Source organism: Corvus hawaiiensis, chromosome 5 (assembly GCF_020740725.1).
Source record: "Corvus hawaiiensis isolate bCorHaw1 chromosome 5, bCorHaw1.pri.cur, whole genome shotgun sequence".
NCBI lineage: Eukaryota > Metazoa > Chordata > Aves > Passeriformes > Corvidae > Corvus > Corvus hawaiiensis.
In genome coordinates this window covers 13,118,014-13,138,605 of record NC_063217.1, presented here as the reverse complement: position 1 = coordinate 13,138,605, position 20,592 = coordinate 13,118,014, and the positions used below count along the sequence as shown (strand labels likewise).

Here is a 20,592-nt window from a genome sequence, read left to right as displayed (position 1 = left end):
CAGGAAAATTGTTCATCTAAACTGAGTAGGGCTCCAGCCTTTTCAGAATTAAAACAGGCTTACCACTATCACAGCCATTTTTAATATATCAGTGGTTTCATGGAAAACACTCTTTCTAATGGAAAGCACACTTTGAGCATGTTACGTGAAGATTGAAATGTGCTAGGCTTTTAATACTGTGCAATACACATGGAAATGTCATTTCTACCTCCTGTAACCCTAATGAAAGTAATACAAAAGGCTGCAATAATTTTGCAAATTATCACCCATTTTTGCTAGTCAGTCTTTATGACAAGACAGGTATTTCTATATACCTCCCAAGAGGCATTTTATTTGTCACTGATTTCTTTACTTAAAAACTGTCCAGGGAAAACTGAAATTGAAGAAGAGTTTATACATCTCATCAAAAATAATTGTGTGCCAGGGAATTCAGTCTACAGTACAACAATGTAGATGAAAATTCAATTTAAATTGTCTCAGCTACTTCCTCTGACCCCAGCAGATCAAGTATCTCTGAAGTCCCTACCTATCTTCTTGAGAGACAAAGAGGATTAAAACTCTTTTCCTCCTTACTGCTTAGCAGTATCATTAGTTTTCCATTATCCCTGTCAAAAAAATGGTGACTGCCATGCAACACAGCATGATTTATATGCTACTAAGTTATTATTATTTCATGTTTCTTATTTCAAAATTCCCAAGACTCCTCAGTTATGCTCTGGGCCACGGCACAAGGCGACAGTGTTCAAACACAGATGCACAGTCCCTCCCCAACAGAGCAGAACATTCCGCCTGCTGTTTCTCCAGGATATCTTATGGTCCTTAAGAACTGCGGTAACACAGTAAAACCCGAGACCAAAGAACTTACCTTTGCTGGTACAGGTTTATAAATTGTCTACATTTATTCATGGCCTGTCTTAACAGAACTGTCACATGTCTTTCTGCATTTGTGTCCACAGCTTCATTCGAGAGTCCCAAACCATCCAGAATCCATCTCTGCCTACTCATTAGATGCTGCTGTGCTGACTCCTTATGCAACATCTCATACTCCAGCTTCCTGTCAAGTTCTTCAATCTCCTAGAGGTTGAAAATGCATGATGATAAAAAGTTCTAATTTAACTTGAAAGAACAAATTTCATTTGGAGTGAAGAAAAGATGATGGTATCAGGTTTTTCTGATCTTACTTTATTAATTTCTTATTCTACCCAGCCACTTGCAGTCATTACACTTTTCAATTCATTGCACAGCTTCAGTAAACACGTCTGGTACATCACGAATATCAGAACAACGAGGAAAGCTACCACTCAATTTTCATTGTGTTAAAAGTCAATGCTCTCTGAAACCTTCCACAGTAGAGGACATCAAGCAAGTACACTGCCAGCATGGCTAAGATCAAAACTAAGGAACACTACCATTCAAATTCATTTGTAAGCTGCATAAACCCACTGAAATAGCTTAAGAAACTCAGACTAACTAGTTTTAGTTATTCCAAACTAACAGCTAATATCAAATGGATTTCAGTTAAAAGGCAGTAGTAATTCACAACTAGTCTGATAAGTTAGGGTTAAAATACAATGCTCATTGTTATTGTGTATTAACCCAAAATCAAAAGGTTAAAACCCAAAACCCCCTGCTAAAGATCTCTCTTTGGTCAAAAAGTCAAACTAGCCAGAAGGAAGGCTTCATATTCCCATTTACAATGACACTGCTGTCTCACCTCAACCTTTACATTGCTTACTATCTCAAAGCCCCACTTGCTAACCAGTACCTTAAAGGAAATGCTTAATTTCAATTTACTCCTCTGCCTCATCAGCTGTATTTAACTCAGTGTTAGCTATTCTAGGTCTCACTTCTGCCCCTTCTTCAATCCTTTTTCTTCACCTATTCAAGGACAGAGAAGGTAAAAGTCACTTCTCTGAAAAGCCCCTTTGCACTTACTGCATAAAAGGCAAAAATACTCTGTCTACAAACAACTTTTACTATTTCCTACAGATCTAATACAAATTTAAGCAAAACTGGAGGCATATAAGCATTCTAGCTGTCACTCTATGAGAAACTCTGCAGAGATGACCACATTAAAATTTAACAAGGAATTTTCACAGCAATAGCTGTCAAATGATGCCCTCTAGCAAAGAGGTTTTTCTCAAAAACCCATTTTGTTTGTTCTACTCCAATGCTCTCCCCAAACCTCACTTGGATGGTTTCAAATAGCAGATGTAGAAAAAAAAAGTCTTTGTGAATATGGAGCACTGAAGTATTAAAAAAGGATTAGAAAATTGGCACATATCAAGTATGTAATAAATATGGTGAAGGGAAGAGGTTTTTTCCAGATTTCCTACTATTTTAACTGCATGAGTGTGCTTGAAGGGAGATCGGTAGGCTGTATAGATAATCTCTAAAAACTTGACAACTGAAGCATATTGTGTGGTTATGGATTTTGCATATGGACAGCATTATAACATGAGCAGTTCTGTAAGACAGTCACAACAATTTACTATTCAAGTCATGACTCCCAACCACTTCTCAACTTTCTTTCAATCAATAAAATATTAAGTAGCCACCAAAATACTACTCTGACTGCATGCAACTATAACAAAAATAAAAAATAATAATACACAATCTTCCTTGTAGCTAAGACTTTCCTTTTTTTTACTGAATGCATTAAAGTGCACATACTCACAGAAATTAAAGTCTGGGTCACCAGAATCTGCAAACCAGCAGCTAAGTCAAAGATGCTCTAACAGTTGCTGTTTCCTAACAGGATTTTTTTCTTTTAACAATTACATTACTTACAGGATTATGTGCTTCTAAAATCTGAATACATTCCAATTTTGACAGGGTTTTTGATGTGTTCAGTTGTTCAAAGAGCAAAGCTTGCACATTTATGATAGCAGTATACAGCTCCAGCATTTTGGATTTTTTAACAGTTTTTTGAAAGGCTACAGAAGCAATAAACTCTCCAAGTTTGTTTTCCAGATTGTGCAGGTGACACTCTTTTTCAAGCTGCAACTCGTACTTAATCTAAAAAAAATATGAGAACACAAAAGATAGAAAGATTAACAGAAACTCTCACATGCACACTTATGATTTTGGCAGTCTGTAATTAACAAGGAGGATTATAACAGCAAAGAAATCAATGCTGTTATCTTATAATGCAATACACTGTTTTAAGAAGTGCTTTTAACCTTCAATTCCAAGTTTATACTGTAATAAAAAAAAATTACAGTACAGTCAAATACTGTATAGAGATCAGGCTTTCTTTTAGGGTAATCAAAACTTTAATACTAAATGCTAACCCAAAACAGAGGGTCTATATAATTTTTATTATAATAAAATTAAAAGCTAGAAATACAAATAAATCCATGGTTAACTATGGTTAAATGGAAAGATAAAATACACCCTTCTGTTTAGAAAAAACATGAAACTTATAAAAAGACTGTATTTAGTTTCAAGTTGGCAAGTGTCAGTTAGTGCTGACTGATGACATTCAACCTACTATTCTTTGAGCAAATAACCAAAAATCCTCTTATATAAAAGAAACTGTAAATCAAAAGTCTATTGGCAATGGATTTCAAATAAGATTAAAACTGGATTGGATCAACATCAAACAGCATAAAATCAAAATGATTTAACTCAGAAACTGTGTTGCTGCCACACATTTGATGGAACATCCACAGAAACTATTCAAGGGTGAAAGACAAGTGCAGCATGTGCAGGCACACAATCCAGTGCAGTGTGACTGATGAGCTCTCCACGCTGTACCACTGACAGCCAAGGACACTGCACTGTGACTATTTTTCTGTGGGACAATGTGTATAGCAGCCAGCTGCAATTACCTTCTTTAGATGCTTCCATCTGAGCTTGTCACTCTAAGCTCCCTTCACACTCAAAGAAAAGGAAAAGGTACCTCTCAGTAGGTTTCATATCCTAAAAAATGGGTTTCCACTGACATGTAAGGTGGATGTCTAGGTTAGACACAGATGGCTACATTGCATATCTAACATTTAGGTACCTGAATCTTCAAAAGAAAGTAATCAATTACCAGTTTGTTTTTATTCTCTCTCCCTGTACTATTCACATGGGCCTAAAGGATTGTTAAGAGAGAAGACACAGACAGAGAAAGCACATGAAGCTCTGAGAGCTCTGACTCCACTACTTGGTGTTGCTATCACCCGCTGCCCCACATGCCCAATGCTGGGTATCGGAGCCCAGGTTTGTCCTCACTCCATCTCTAAATTCTTTCTTCATCCTGACAAATCTGATAGGTTTCACAGCACACCAAAAAATCCCAAACCAACCACAACCATTTTCAGAAATGATCATTTTCAGAAATTTCCAGTACTAGGTATTTTAACAGCAATGCTCAAATAACTACTGCCTGTGACAGAATGGAAGAACCACAGTCACCAAAGGAGGAATGTCAAAACCTCTTAAAGTTTTGGTCAAGTTTACTACCACCATGGCCTCTGAGAGCAGATACTCACATTTGCATTCTATGGAAAAGCATTTATCCCATCAAGTTTGGCCTCTCTCTCAAACAACAGGCAGAGATGAGCTTGGCTATTTAACTCGGATATGTACATGCCTAGTACCTTAACACAGTAGGCATTCTGTGGTACCCCTTTGTACATGCAACCTCCCCTATTTTACCAGTCTAAAAATAATAAAGACCAATAGTGATTGCCCTGTTGGTGTGAACTAAACACCAGAAAGGTCAACTGTAGTCCTTAGACACTGTATGACTTCCCATTGGCACAAAACCTGATTTTGGCCATCAGAATATCTTCGCACAAATTGAAATTATATGTACTAAAGACACGAAAAACCTTATCAGATTCCTATTCATGTTAATCACAATTATACATGATTGACTCTACTTATGATTAGTTTTAAAGAAGAATTTAAGGATACTTCCACCTAGTTTTTAGGTACCTAAGATGATAAATACGCAATATGATGAACAGAAATTTTCTCTGGAAATATTATTGATAAGAGTGCTAAGAGTGGCTGTGTATCATACAAATTCTATTATCCAGTAGAGAGAGGTAAATGTAAAATGTGATTTGGAACCAAATACGCCTGTGATATGCTCTTGCTCATGTGATACTCTCCAAAGGCTCCACCGAATCATCTGGAATGTCTTTGAACGCAAGAGGTAGATTACCTTCAGGAAATCTTTCCTACTAATTTGAATTAAGCCAGTAACAAGTCAAGAATAAGAAATCATCCTACAGACACAAACTGGAGGCAGATTTATTTTCTTGATACTTGTAACAAATCTCCATCTTAAAAGACAGATACTGTCTCTCAACATTACTGTTAATCTAACAAATCAATCTGGAATAATGCAGGTGAGTGACACTAAAATAAGCAAGCATATGGGTTACAAATAAGCATATGGCGCATTTGGGTTACAAGGAGAATTAACTCAGACATTGCACTGGCATTATGGTGACCAAAATGATAAAAACTAAGCTCTTATTTTGGAACACAGGAGGCAGATATTTATAGTGAAGCAAGAGATAGTCAAAATCGGGAATTTACAGAACAAGAGCTGAGCTGTCTTGCAGTATTTGCTCAAAAGAAAGAAGATGACATTTACCCTAGGATAGATCCAGAAATACCTATTACTTGTTTCTATGTTTCAGTTTTTTGTAGGAAAAAAGTCAATAATAATAATAGTTTAATATATGTATCTTCTATGTTCTTTGCAAGAAATCTATTAAAGTGAATTTGAAGCTTTTCAATTTCTACGAAGTGCTTTATGCTGAAAAGCAAGTAGCTTTAGCATCTTCCACTAAAGCTCACAGCCCAGCAGTTCACAGGTATTTGAAATGAAAGACAAAAAATCCCACAGAACATCCTACAAGTCACAACTTTGATACAGATTGCACAAGACAAAAAATCCCACCCTAACTCAGTTTTCTTGGTGAGGCACATATTTAAAACATAAAAAATAACAATCTTTCTTCAAAAGCCTGGGCACAGGACTAATCTGTCAAGTAAGACTCAAGTTTTTTCCTCTGAAAGGCACACTGAATTAAATGTTATATGACTGACTACTGTGACACAAGACAGTGTTACTAAAACATTTAGCAATTTTCAGAGCTATACTGTCCCACTGTCCAATTTAAAGGTCTCCCTTGTGAAATTCCCACTGACTTGCCCTCACTCCTCTTTTCAGTGGTGGAAGTTGCTGCACTACTAGGTGATTCTTAAAGAGAGGATGGCATGGAAGTGAGTCCTTAACAGTTAAACAGACATGTTACCAAATACCAGAAAAAACAGATTCTAAAGAAAGGCAAGGAGTTTATATCCAACGCAACCAGCAATACTTTGCTGCCAACAGCTGCTGTCTAGCAAGGTGTTAAGGGAGATTCACTGCTACAGCATCACTGTACAGGGTAATACATGTCAGAAATGGACCAGGCTGGACAACTAACTCCACAAGTCATCTTTCAAAACTTGGGCTACACTGAGTTTTGAGTTTACTTAAAAGCTGGAAAATGATGGATGATAACAGCCAAAGTTTTGTCTGCCAGAGACTAAATAATTTATGATTTTCATTACAATAGTACCTATCCAAGGAATGTGAAAAAAATAATCAAGCAGACTTACCTGACTAGGAATAAACAGGTCCATTTTCAAAAGGACTAATGCTGCAGAGAATATGGGATGCTCCCTATTCAGTGCATGACAGCAGCTTCTTAACTAACAGAAATTATTGCAACACTACTAGAATGAATGAGTTATGACAACATGCACACACTGAAGAATCATCCTTTTCTTCCAGCTTTTATTTACATGTCTAAGACACTGCCTGCCAGAATACACATCTTCAACAATATCTCAAGAAAGGAGAAAATAAATACTATTACTAGCTTTATATGCCACAAAATTATTAAGTAATACTTGAAGTCTGCCCTTGTGGTTTAGAACCAGGATGTGTTATAAAACTTTAAAAATATAGATTAAAAAAATTACATAGGAATGTTTGACAGGTGTTTGCACACAACTGAATGCACAGTTTGCTTCTTCACAGGAGGCTCAGTTCCAGACACAAGAGCTTTAAATTAATTATACATATATGAAATCTGGGGATGGATGAACGAATAATGAATAGATGAATGAGTAAATGAGTTATCACCTTTATTGTAAGTTTGAACCTATTAAAATGAATAATGAAGGAGGATGGAAATGCAGTTTGAGAACTCAAGTTCACTTATAAGGAGGCCCAAGAAAGTGTATCTTAATTGTGGCTGAATTCAAAGGCAAAAGAGATGCCACTGATGACAGAAACACACAGAAATAGCATGGGATCTATACAACATGTTCAGTATATTCCATGAATCCTAACATTTATGGATAAAAATAGATAGTATTTGCATATTACTAGGTATGAAAGCCTTACATTAAACATGCCCAAAATACAAGGGACAGAACATCTCTCCTGAAGAAAGGCTGAGAGAGTTGGGGTTGTTCAGCCTGGAGAAGGGTCAGAGGACACTTTACTGCAGCCTTTCAATATTTAAGGGGGAAAGATGGGAATAAACCACTTAGCAGGTCCTGCTGCAATTGTTTTAAACTGTAAGAGGGTAGATTTAAGACTAAATATAAGGAAGCAATATTTTACAACTGTTAGAAACATTTAACCTTTTTTAAAACATATTTATTATGATGTATTTTAAATTAATATCAAATATTTTAAAATAGGAAGAAATATTTCACAATATTTTACAATGGGGGTGGTGAAACACCTTCAACATTATACAGTAAATTAACTCCCCTTAAACAAACAAAATGCTGCATTACTCAACTGGTATTACTATCTACCCCTAGCCACATGAGTTTCTTTCTGACTCTTTCCAGCTCTGAAACCAGCCATACAATTAGAACAACAACAGGTATGCCAGATGGTGCATATAAAACTGGAACAATGAGGCTTAGAGAAGCTAACTTTCCAATGTTAAAACAAGATTCTAATAGAAATGTAAGGCAGTATTACACCAAACAAGTATTCAGTACTTTTTAAACTCTAGAGCTTAGCCCATAATCTCATGTACTTTCAAGTACCAGTACCAAACCCCTTAAATTTTGAGGATCAAGGCATCAGGTATTGAAGTCAAAATTTAAATGCCTCCATTAGAGGATTAGAGCATTCCTGGGCCATAGTTACTGAACTAGTGAAGAGTGCTAGAACATACTTGCCTTCTTGTTGCAGTCCTGCCCAAGCACCTGCTCTCACTTTCAAAGACTGGGTGCTAGACTAGATGTACATTTGCTTTTATCATCTGCAACCAATACAAAAAATGCGTTGCTCTCACATAAAAGTGAAATTATTTCTGAATTAACATGTTGACCCAGTATTTTTCATTTTTCAGGATACAGGTATCAAAAGCATAAGAAAGAGGTATAAAAATAGTTTTTTGTCCAAATTGGTACTAAAAGTGATATTGTAATAGCTTTTGAAACTATTTTTTCATCTACCAATTTTAATTACCAATGACACCTGCTTGTTCTGTGTAGTTCTTACAGCTGTGCACCACCTCTGTCTAACAAACTTATCATTGCAATGTCCCTCTGACATACAAAACTTTTATTACCCATACTGTACACATGTGAAAGATCACTTGGAACATCTGCTGGCAGAGAAGTAAAAAGCCTTCAAAATCCTGTATTAAGATCAGCCCCACTCATTTCTCAAGAATTAATTTTAGACTGGGGCTGTGTGTCTTTAAAACCCACCAGAATCAAGACTTCCTTTCAGTTAGCTCTGTACAAATAAACTCAGACCCTCCCCAAAAAGTTTTTGGATCTAAGAATCCATTTTTGGGTTTTCAGCAGCATTAGCAGATGTCCAAGAACTAAATGCTGCTCAGCTAAAGCATGCATTGAAGTACCTTCCATGTTTTGAAAGTCTTTCTAGAAAACCACAGGATCTAGGGGAGTCTTGCAATCTTGCACACACCAAGCCCCAGAACCATTGGAAGAAAAAGGGGTGAGACATTAAATCAGTTCTGTAACTAATATGCAAAAATTAAAACAAAGCAAAAACTATTCAGCTTGAAATACATCTTGATAAAATCAGGCAAGAGTAGGGAGATGCATCATGACACTATATCTCACACCTTTTTTTATCTGGTTCTTATTCACACTGATAGAGACTGTCATTCTTTAATTACTGAAGATCTAGGTTTTGACCTCAGTCCAGAAAAGTTTGTACTTACCCTATTTAAATTTTCACCTTTCACTGAGTCTTCATAAATTAAAATTTTGTCCTGTAAAGATTTCTTCAGAATATCTAACTTATTTCTATTCCTGGATCCTGTTTTTCCCATTTTAGAATGCTGCTGTAACAAGATGAGCAAAAATGCTTTATTTGTAAGAGGTATATGAGGATGCTACTGTTAGGATTATTACTTGCTATTATTGGCACATCCATCAAATAATGAAACACTTGGCAAATATGACTTTCACTGAGAAAGTATTTCTGAAATGAAGGTGCTGCCTATTCACTCAGAATATTCCTTTCGGACATTCAAAGTTAGAATTTTTTTAAAAATTTATTTCAAGTAGAATTATATATTCATCCTTTCCATGAAAACTGGTAGCATATACATTTGATTTTAAACAAGCTTTAGTAGTGATAATAAGAGAAGATTTTAACTGATAAGTTGTCTCCTCGGCACAGCTGAAAATGAACAAAGAATATTAATTTAAGATCTACATTGTTTTCAACACACAGTCTATGAATCACAAATGAACCATGATAATATTAAGAGGCACCGTTCCATGTAATCAAATTATTCTTGACCTTTCCATTTCTTTACAAGAATACCAACTAAGTATATGTACTCTTGGGGAAATGATAACATCTGTTCAACTGTAAGGTTTTGCAAAGTCATTTCCCTCCTTTAGTATTTTAGAAACTATTAAGGCTTTGAACTAGGCTAACTCCTAGCACAATTAACCCAAGGTAGTTTACATGTTGAGAAAGTATAACTGAACCAAAACAAAGCAAGGGCAAGTTCTCCTTTAAAGAAAGTATCAGATACAATTAATACAGGGAATGCTTTTTGCCCCGCTACCTTATAAGAACTGAAAACCATTTATGATTCCATAGCTTTTGCACTTTACTGAAGGAATTAAACACCTCTCACAGGGTTCTTTAACTAGTGCTAGATTTGATAGGCAGATAGACTCCTCGTTGGAAATACTCTTCTAACTTTGAGTATGCCTCATCTTCTACGTATTTAGACGTGGGGAAAAAACCCCCAACTGTTGGCATACACTTCAATCTTTTGAAAACAAGAAACAGAAATCATGCCCAATTTCTTGCCAAGAAAGGCCATCTAGTTCAGGAGCTTTACTTTCCTAAACAGACAAAACAATGTAGAAGATTCTTTTCCAGAAACTCCCAAAACTTTCACTAAAGCAGCAGAAATACGCAGGTATATGTGAAAAAAAACCTATTTATCCAACTGCTGCCCAACTATCTTTAAGTCCACTGGTCCATGCAGACAGGAAAAGTGCTGCCACACCTATGGAGAAGCTATGGACCCAGATCTGCAGCCAATGCCAGCAGCCACAGGTACACCCAGGACGCCCTTCCACATCCCCACACTGATCCCACGCTGTTCCCACCTGTTTGCAGGTCATTGCTAAATTCTGCTCAACCTTCAGCACCTCGGTGTCCTTCTGCTCCACCTCAAAAGCCTGAAGCAAGGTTCTTGCTCTTATCTTGGGCCAAGCCAAGCTGCTGTCCACCTGAGAGAAGCAGCAGTGCAACTCTTGCCTCATTCTAAGCAACTCCTCTTCTGAGAGCGAGAGGGGTAAACTTAGAAGTTGCCTGTTAAAAAAAACCAAGAGCCATTTGCTGTTCAATGAGTTAGGCAATAATGCATAAAATATAAGAGACATGAACACAAATACTTTACTTTAGCAGAGATTATCCTTTTTTGGTCTATTTCATGTATCAGTTAGTGATTTCACACACAGCAATGAACTCCTCAGCATGTATAAAATACCCTTGAGGATACCTTAAATTCTGCATACAGAGCTTCCTGGACTGTAAAACTTCATTTTCAAAGGAAAACAGCATTTGAGTATTTTAAAAATAAATTAATATTTTTCGCACATTTCCTATGCATAGAGTCCTTCCACCTCTTCAGACAATACAATCCCTGAACTTCAGCTGAAATCAAGATAAAAGCTTCCCATAAAGCCTCCCCGTGCTGTTTCTCAGCCCTCAGCAGTCACAGCTACTGAGAAGGAAAAAATAAAATATAAGTCTCTATTATGAACACATATGTCATCCCTTCCATCAACAAGTCACAAGGGTTCCAGCTGTTGTTTGTAAAAAGGCTCTTTGCAGTCTGAACAGCACAATATGTTTTAAGACTAATTTGAATTACTCAAAGTTTCCATTTTATAGAAGTATATAGAAGTAAGATTCTAAACACAGATCTCTAATGAACTGATCAAAGGTCAAGCTGAAGTTGACTTGAAAATAAAGCATGCTCAGTTCTGATTAACCTTAGGCTACATTTATCTTCTTGCTTTATCTTATTTCCTTAAGAATATTTCATAAAAAATAGCATACTTTAATTTGTTTGGAAATTTCCTTTATTCCACAAAAAATTGTTTGTATTTAAAACACAAACAGCATGTTTTTTAAAGAGTAGTTTTCATTGAAAAATATATTATACTGCATGTATAACAGGCCTATACTACCTCATCAAATCGTTGAGTTTAGAAATCCTTTTTTCTTTCTACTGATTCAGCAAAGAACAGTTAGATCCTTAATTAATACATTTTTAATGCATGAGGTTTTTCCCTTCAAAGAATTACTTATTTTAAGACAAGGCTACTCCAAATGATCATTTATAGTATACTTAACCATTTGTTATCTTGTCTTAGACTCATGAAAGAAAATCCATTGTAGAAATCCATGTATATAGATATATAGACAGAGATACAAAATAAAATACAGCAAATAGAGTTTTGCCATGTCTATATTTAAAAAGGCCTTTAGGCATTAACAATCTTCATAAACATTTTGGACTAACCCACGGTCTCTTTGATAAGCAACAAAAATGAAAAGCTATCATTCAAAATAATTCTTTGTGAAAACTAGATAGCAGATGAGAACATAAACATGGGAGCTGGCATCTGTCATCAAAATACCGTAACTGACAGACAGGGGACTGAAAGAAGACAGTGACAAATTTTAAGGGGCTTTTGAAGGACACTTGTTGCTGCATTTTTTTGTATATATTTTCCCGAATTTTACTGAAAAAAAACTCAAACAGCTTACTGTTGCTTCAAATAAAGATAGCATCTAACAAATATGACAGGCACACTCCAGGTTGGAACACAATTATTATGGGATTCTAAGTTAGAACCAGGAAAGTCCTGCTGGGTCATACAATCTACTTCCATACTCCTGCAGGTCTGCTCCTGGCAATGTAAACAAGAGATAGGAAGACAAGCTAGAAAATACATATAAACGAAAGGAACATAGGAAAGTATCTAAAATGTTGAATAAAATACAAAGCCCTTGAAATGAGAACCAAAACAATAGGAAAAAATGTAATTCTTTTTTTAACAAAGCCAATGTAATGGATAAAGTTTATATTCCTTTTACATGGTTTTACAATATGTGGCAGGAAAACTTACAAAGATTCTGCCTGGATAGAACTGCCCATACAAATCTATTTTGCTTTAAAGAAGAGGTATGAAGGAGAAACTTTTACCAGTGTCTTTTTTTTTCCCCCCTCCCTGTTCAATCTCTTATGCCTGGTACATTTTCTTCAGAGCCACACAGCTTATTATAGGTTTGCCTGTTCCAGTTGCTTCCCCTAAAGCTGCAATTTTATTTTTTCATGTTCCCATGTCTCTAACAATGTCTCTTATTAAATAGACATTGTATAGGAAATGTAGTACTGCAAATATTCAGGCAATCTAACAACCAGACATAAATGTACTTGAAAGCTAAGAACAAATGCTAAGGAACATTCCCTGATCTCTCAGGGACCTTGCTGCCCACTCTGAGAGGCACAACCACTCCTGGCCACAGCCATGGGCTCTCCCTGTGCAAGGTCTCCCAACTGAGGCAAGGCCACCACCTGCTTTCCCACCTCCCCAGGGTCACACTGCAGCAGGCAGCAATGGCCAAATCACTTCCAGCAGCCAGAACTCCTCTCTGCAGCACTGCCTGTGCCATGGTGCCTGTCTGGCTCAGGACTTGGTGCCAGGGGCACTCTGTCAGCAGGCCAGAGCAGCTGAGTCTGATGCATGGAGACATGAGCTGGACAGGCAGGATACTGCACTGTCTAATTAGGGACTATGTAGAAATACTGGGACAAAGCTTAAAACAAACCTGGTGAGTAAGGTTTGACTTGTGGCTAGAAGGAATATTTTGAACTTGGACTTGGGGCCAATTAGGTCTGACGTACTAACTGGCATTTCCAAAGTGTGGGACCTCGAAAAACAGACAATGAATAACAATGAAAGATGTGTAAGGGATACCTCCCATGGAATGAATGGAAATATAAAGCCTTCATTCCACGTTTTTAGCTTCAAGACTGTGTTTCCTGGGATTTCCACTGCAGTGCTCACCCACTGGTGCCACATGGGTTGAGCGCTTGGAAAAAAAATATCAATTTCTAAGTGCCCAGCAGAGAACTGATCACTAGGAATTACAACTGGACAGGTGTGAAAACTCCTAATTCTCTTCTATTTGCAATAGTAACTAAGAAAAGAGTGCAGAAAGATACTTGCATGAATATTGACTGTTCCCAGCTCCTGGTTTTTTTTTGTTCTGAAATGCCTGTTTCCAGCTCTTGGCTTAGCTTCTGCCTGGTGAGCTGAAGCAGCTCTTCAGCAGCCACACTCTTTTCATGTTCTTCCCTTTCAAGCTGTCCACGTTTAACAACCATCTCTTTTTTGTGCTCCTCCACAGCTTCTAGCAGGAACAATTTTGGCACACTGAGCTTGACTAGTTCTTGCACAAACACTCCACACTGAACACGTTTAAGCTCTTCAATGGCTTTCTCCGTTACATTAAATAGAAGCTCTTTCAGCTCTTCGCTGGCCTCATTGTCAAGCTTTTCAGTAAGTTCTTCAAATTCAATGGTGTGATCACTTAGAAGATTTTTCCAGTGTCTCAGGTAGTGAGAGATCTCATTAGTAGTTTTGAAGGGGTCTCCAAGTGACAGCTGCTCCTTCTGATGCTCTTTCTGCTGATTCATTTACCAAAAGCAGGAACAAAGTTAAGAAAAAGGAACATCTCAAATTCTAGCTCCTTAAGTATGGATTTCATAGCAATATAAAATTTCATGCTTTTGCTTTTCCACGTTCTTGAAACTGCTTTTCAGTGTCCAGAGGTTTACCCAGCCCTCAACAGATTGGCTTTATGAGCACCTAGGTGATAACTCAGACTATTGTTAGATACAAAGGCTGTGATAATATGGACTGTTGCTAGATAGAAGAGCTAACACCTAAACACATGCATGATCATGTGGTTTGATATAATCTCAGCTAGCTGAACTTCAGTGATCTGGCAGCATTCCAGAAGTCAATCTGGATCAAACAGCAAAGAAGGAGAAGAATTTTTAAAAATGAGGGAAAAAATAAGTTTGGGGTTATTTTTTATTTTCCCCATCTTGCAATTTCATTGGAAAGTTAAACCAAAGCTACCTACACAGAGAATAAACATAACAAATGACATCACCATTACCAGGCCTGCTGTCTATGCTCACACTGGTATCTGTTAAAGAGCACAAAGCACTGAAACACATCTTGCAAAAGATAAGCTCAACCTCACCTAACTTGGGTCATCTAAAAGAACTACCACATAATCCAAGATAGTTTTTTCTACATCTTTTAGGCACAGAAATGTAACTTTGAAGTATACCTTTGGATGACAACTCCCTTTCAGAACACCTGCAGGTCATCTTACATGACTTGTATCTTTTAGAGTTACCTTTGATTTTTAGATGGCTGAGATGAGGTGACATGAGTTCTACCACAAGCAACCATAGGCAGAGCATCTTTTACATAGTTTTGGTTTGTAGCTGAATTTTAACTGTGCTGTTGAAGTTCACTCAGGTCACACATAGCCAGGAAACCCACAGAAAATGGTGACTGTCACCTGAGCCATCTCCCTCACCAACTCCTGAACCTGAGCTGGCTTTTGCCTGTCTGCATGTTACAGAGACTTGTCATGACCCCCTTGGACATGGTACACTAAGCAGAGGGGCTTTAGAAGTTTCTCCAGCTAAGATGAAGTTATTTCTTGCAGGTTTTTCTAAAACAAAAGCTATAAATTACTGCATGACTAATACAGAACATGGTGGTACACAGCTAAAACCAACTGACACTTATTTTCAACCATGCTCCTGGCAGCGTTGACCCCTGTTGTAAGAACTACATTTTATTCTTCAATTAATTCAATTTCTAATTTATGATAAGCCCTTTGAAAATAAATACACTGAAAATAATTACCATTTGCAGCATTTCCCGCCTTCGCCTGGTAATGAGTTTCTGGCAAAGCTTCTGCTTTTCTTGTTTTAAATCATGATCAAATTTCTGTTTAACAAAATTAATTTCAGTTTCGGCTCGGTCCAGCAGCATTCCCAAATGACTTTCAGGTAGATGACCTGCTCTGTAATAACAGTGTTTGAAGCCTGTTATCCCAAATTCTTAAGTGCGAAAGGGTATCTGAGGCAATTAGTACCATAAAAGGGCTCAGCAAAATAGACACACAGAATGATCTTAGTTTCTTACGCAGTGACGCCTGGGAGAATCAAACAAGGAAGGGGATAATAGAAGGACAATCTCAGAGATGAGCACAGAATTGAGGCAGTTTGTGAAGGTGTATGAAAAAGAAACAGGAAGAAGGATGGAAGGATGGAAGGAAGGAAGGGCAAGTGGCAAACCAATTACATATCAGTTTGTAACATAAGTGATATTCAAATGAGACATTTAAAACCTTATATATTATGCATATTTTATTTTTCCATTTAATGTCCCTGGAATGCAATTTTATATGTCTTTTACAACTCCTTGTCATTAAAAAAAATTTCTCTTTAAAGAATGTAATCAAGTAAAAAGAACAAAAAATTATTTTTAATAGACAAAGCAATCATATCTACAAAATATTTATATTCAGACTGCCTAGTAAATTTATACCAGAAGAATTATAAAAATTTCAAAACAATAGCAAACCTCCGTTATCAGAAACAGCAAATTGCTGGTCATAAGCCCATGGTGCTCTCAAATGGAAGTTCAAGACTATGGTCTACCTCCTGTTGCTACACAATTTCATGTCAGGGAAAAAAAGATCTAAAGAGCCCTGGCAACAGTTAAAAAGATCTCTCTCTCCACAAATTTATATTGAATTTCAGAACTTACCTGCTATTACATTTACACTACAAGTTCCCCAAATCTTTCTTATTCAAAAGAAGAATAAAAGAACATCTTAATTCAGACCAGGCTGTTGGACATTCATGAGTTATATTAAACACAGTGGACTTAAAAATATGGTGTTGAAAAGGTCAACATGAAACTTCGAATTGAAAGCTCCAATTCCTGACCTGAACCTGGATGTCATCCAGATACCTTCTAGTTTACTTATGCAGTCCCCCTTTTTTCAAAGACATAAATGTTACACACAGAGCCGGGACTCAGATGAATCCAGGGCTTTCAAGGTTCCATTACAATGTGATACCTGGCCCAATTCCTAAATTAAAGTAGCAGTTAAATATGGTAAGCAAGCCCTTCTCCAGAAAGGAGAATCTCATTTTGGTTTATTAAGATTTATTGATACTGTGACAACTTAATTCCAATCAAAATCCTCAAAATAAGAGCTAAAATAAAGCAGAAGACTACCATATTAGCTTGTTTGCAGTCACAGCACAGTAACCATGTTGGCCAGATCCCGTAAGTCACACCTTTCCATCTCAAACATCCACAACTATCTGTGCAAGCCATGAAACATCATCCCCTATATAATGCATGTGCTGGATAGAAACTGAGATGTGCTTTATCACAGTTATGTCAATAAAAGAGATCCTCCTTTTGCAGAGCTTTTTCAAAGTCTATCTATTGCATTTCTTTAATCTGCAAAGAGCATTAAACTACCTCTCAGTATATTGAGAGTAATCCACCAAGCGTCATTCTTGGCCAAGTAATTTCTGCCTTGAAACTAATCAATGTTAAAATTCAGTGTTATGTCAAAAAACTCCCCAACAGCACCAAGTTTCTAGCCCATATTTGGTAACTTTTAAGTCCTGCCCCTCCTTTTTGACTGAACCCAAGGCAAAAGATATGTGAATAAAGGTAATTAATTATGGTGAGAAAGTGAGGAAAGATAATAACCAAGATATTATATTTAACACCTTAATCCTTTCTTGTACTGAGGAAATAAACCCAGGCTTGCTGCATCCAATTAAAATCCCTGTCCAGAGCAGTGAAAAGAGTCTGCAATAGAAAAAGACAGATGTGCTGGAACCACACAGCAAATGGAAGTTTAAAGAAAGTGACGCAACATAGAATGATAGGAAGATGATACATAGCTACCTATTTTTAGGATTAAAAAAAAGGGTCTACATTATTTCCGTTGATTTGATTTGATTTACTTAGAGATCATCTTTACATAGACTATGTCCACAGCTAAAACTGTAGGTGATGCAGTATCCCACCACAGAAGCCTATGTCAGTTTATGTGCCAACTTATATTAATCAGTGTTATGGTAATTCCTGAAAGGCTCAACCCTGGCAAGACACCTTCATTTCTTGTTTAATATAAATACAATATAAAAACAATTATAGTATTAGGAATAAAATATGTCCTGGTCTCAAAGGACTCTGAACAGAAATGCAAAACAAAAGGAGAAGAGAAAGGTACTAAGACAGTATAGACTGTATGATAAACTGCCTGGTATCAGCATACCAGACACTTAATCACTGAAGAAATGTACAGGCACATGTCTTTGAACAACGAGAATTTTAATGAAGGACAATACTGTGGTAATGACACGGATGTTTAAAGGGAGATCCTCCCAAAGGCAGTGAGCACCAAGGAAGGTACAGAGGTGCAGTGTGTAGCCAACAGCAGCAGTATCACAGGTCAATCAGAGAGAGATCTTGACTTCTCTGTAATGAACGAAAGCCAACCAATTAAGGAGCAAATACAGAGTGAGGGCATGAAAGTAAAAAGTAGGACTTTGTAGTTGATGTTACAGAGAAGGGATGCTCGACCCCAGCAAAGGAAAATTGCTTCATGAAAGCTAGAGAAGGCATGGGAGCATCACTAAAGCAAAAGGGAGATAGATATGAAGCAGAAAAGTTGTACAGGCCTGAATGTACATGGAGGCTGAATCACATCACTATACAGAAACTACACAGAGAGAACTTGCATGACTCTGCCCGCGCTACTCCAGCCACATCAGGATTTCACCTGCTGAAGTGGCATCTTGCCAGTACCCAGATCAGAATTCATGTAATAATAATAAAAATTCAGAGCAATAAGTGCCCTCCCTGCACTACAAGCAGAAAAGGTTTTAAGAGATTATTAGAAAACTTCATACTGATGCATTGCTGCTTGAGGCATTCACTTTCCAACACCGACTTGCAGAAATGTCCAGCCAAGACACCGCTGGAAAACCACTTTCTATGGACAAGGTCCATATAAATGGTGATTATTGAGAAGAACGAGACCAGCACAGGGTGCTTGTTTCAATCTTTTGAGAGTCTTTTGACCACTTTACAAACACAATACACAGGAAATTCTTTAGGTCTTACAAAAATTTAAATTTTGGGAGAAATTTATAAAGAAGCTTGAAATTGTTTTTACCTAGTGAGTCACAAGAACTGGATTCAATTTTTAAGAGACTGAAGAAAAAGCAAATTTCTTGTGAACAAGAAGATACTGGCAAAAGAATAACGCAACATGTTACAGATGCCATAGTTTAAAAACATCAAGAACCCTGCACCTCTGTTGATAGCAAGAACAACCCAGGATAAACACTGCCTCAAGTACTGCCCTTTTGCCCACTATTCTTCAAGAAAAATCATAAAGAGCCTATGTAGACGTCCCTCAGATCCAGGATTACAGATTATATTTCAAAATCTTCTTTCCTGCCTTTTGGCACTGAAGTCCAGGCTTGATTTTTGAAAGCCACTGAGTAATCAAAAACTAGTACTTGCAAATGGCACATTTTATTTAAATACTGTATTTAGAAAACCCAACTTGAAAACTCTGGCTGCTCTATTTCATTTAAAATGTTCACAGCCCTCCCTAGAATTGGTTTGGGGTTATTTTTCTTTTTATAACATTCATTTCTAGCCACACAGAATCCTTTTCTTGTTAATTTGAAATTGCCTTGCTATCTGATAAATTTTAAACATACTATTAAGCTCCATTTTTAAAATATTTCTCCCCTCAATATCTATCTGCTGGTTTATCACTGCATCTATCTTTTCTCTCTTCTCCATGCAAAGTTCTGCATTTTAAAATTCCATTTATAACAGTAAGTTTAAGGCACTCTATTATAAAGCTGGACAAAATAGATTAAGACAGACCCCTATCTATATTTAGACAAGCAGATTCAATGACAAAGCGAAAAACAAGGATACTATGGATACAAATTTAAAGTACTAGTCATTCAGATCAGACTTCTGTTGCTGCTCAAATTTTAATGCTCTAATTTGTAAACATTCCCAAAATCACTTTCTAATTAGAAACTGAAATACAAGCCTATGTTACGTAATTATGAATTTTTCATGAGTTATACTGGGATATTTCAGTTTGCCTGGTGAAAATAAAACACTAGCAAATAAACTGAAATACTACATTCTGGAGTTTTATGATCACAACACCTAAAGAATGAATTATAAGAGTTTGGCCAACATTTGTCTGAGAGGAAATACTGCTGCAGCAGGTGTGGGAAGTTACAAGAAAATAACTAGTTCTAGGCCCAGGAAGCCAAATGGGATTGCCTCTCTACAAATGGTATCTCCAACTATTGACATGTATCCTTTGTCCACAGACAACCAACCACTGCATACTCTGAAAGTTTAATAGGAGAGTGGTAGAAAAATTATTTTTTCATCTTGGTAATAATGCTTGCTGCTTCTGGAAGTTTCTGGGTAGTTTGGGGGGTTTTGGAAGGTTTTTAATACATTTTTTGGGGATGAGATCCCAGAGGTCTTGGATTAACTAATACTGTGCCTTTCCTCTCTGTTTTATAGTTGATTTGTTTTGTGACTGTTAGGTGAAATAACAGGAATTAAGCAATGGGTGAAACCACTTTTTCCAGCTTGAGAAGTCCCAGTTGTTCACTGCAATGGTCACACAGTGAGGTTCTCACAAAGGCTTTTCACATAACTACATCATCTGTGAAAACATCTCAGACTTTCTCATAATACAGTTCCAAAAAGAGGAATGAACTGATGGAAGGGAACTCTCTGTGAAAGACGTGTCTGAATTATATTTCCTATTCCAGGACACGTTTGTCTTTGAGCCACACAGTCGCAGACCTTAGCAAAGCAGTGCAAGCCTACTGGAAGAAGCTCTCTCCAACCAATGAA

General features: G+C 37.0%; 1 protein-coding gene across 8 annotated transcripts in view; it reads right to left on the bottom strand.

The window, feature by feature from the left end:
- EVC2 (EvC ciliary complex subunit 2) overlaps positions 1 to 20,592 on the bottom strand; it is a 70,384-nt gene that overhangs the window by 7,813 nt on the left and 41,979 nt on the right. For 5 of the 8 annotated variants that reach the window (XM_048303265.1, XM_048303267.1, XM_048303269.1 and 2 more), the window contains exons 13-18: positions 15,505 to 15,664; positions 13,780 to 14,240; positions 10,642 to 10,846; positions 9,225 to 9,347; positions 2,791 to 3,018; positions 866 to 1,074 (exon numbers count right to left, since the gene is read on the bottom strand). In XM_048303265.1, the coding sequence (XP_048159222.1) occupies positions 866 to 1,074; positions 2,791 to 3,018; positions 9,225 to 9,347; positions 10,642 to 10,846; positions 13,780 to 14,240; positions 15,505 to 15,664 (1,386 nt within the window). The remainder of the gene's footprint in view (positions 1 to 865; positions 1,075 to 2,790; positions 3,019 to 9,224; positions 9,348 to 10,641; positions 10,847 to 13,779; positions 14,241 to 15,504; positions 15,665 to 20,592) is intronic. The other 3 variants (XM_048303266.1, XM_048303270.1, XM_048303268.1) reach the window with 2 other exon arrangements.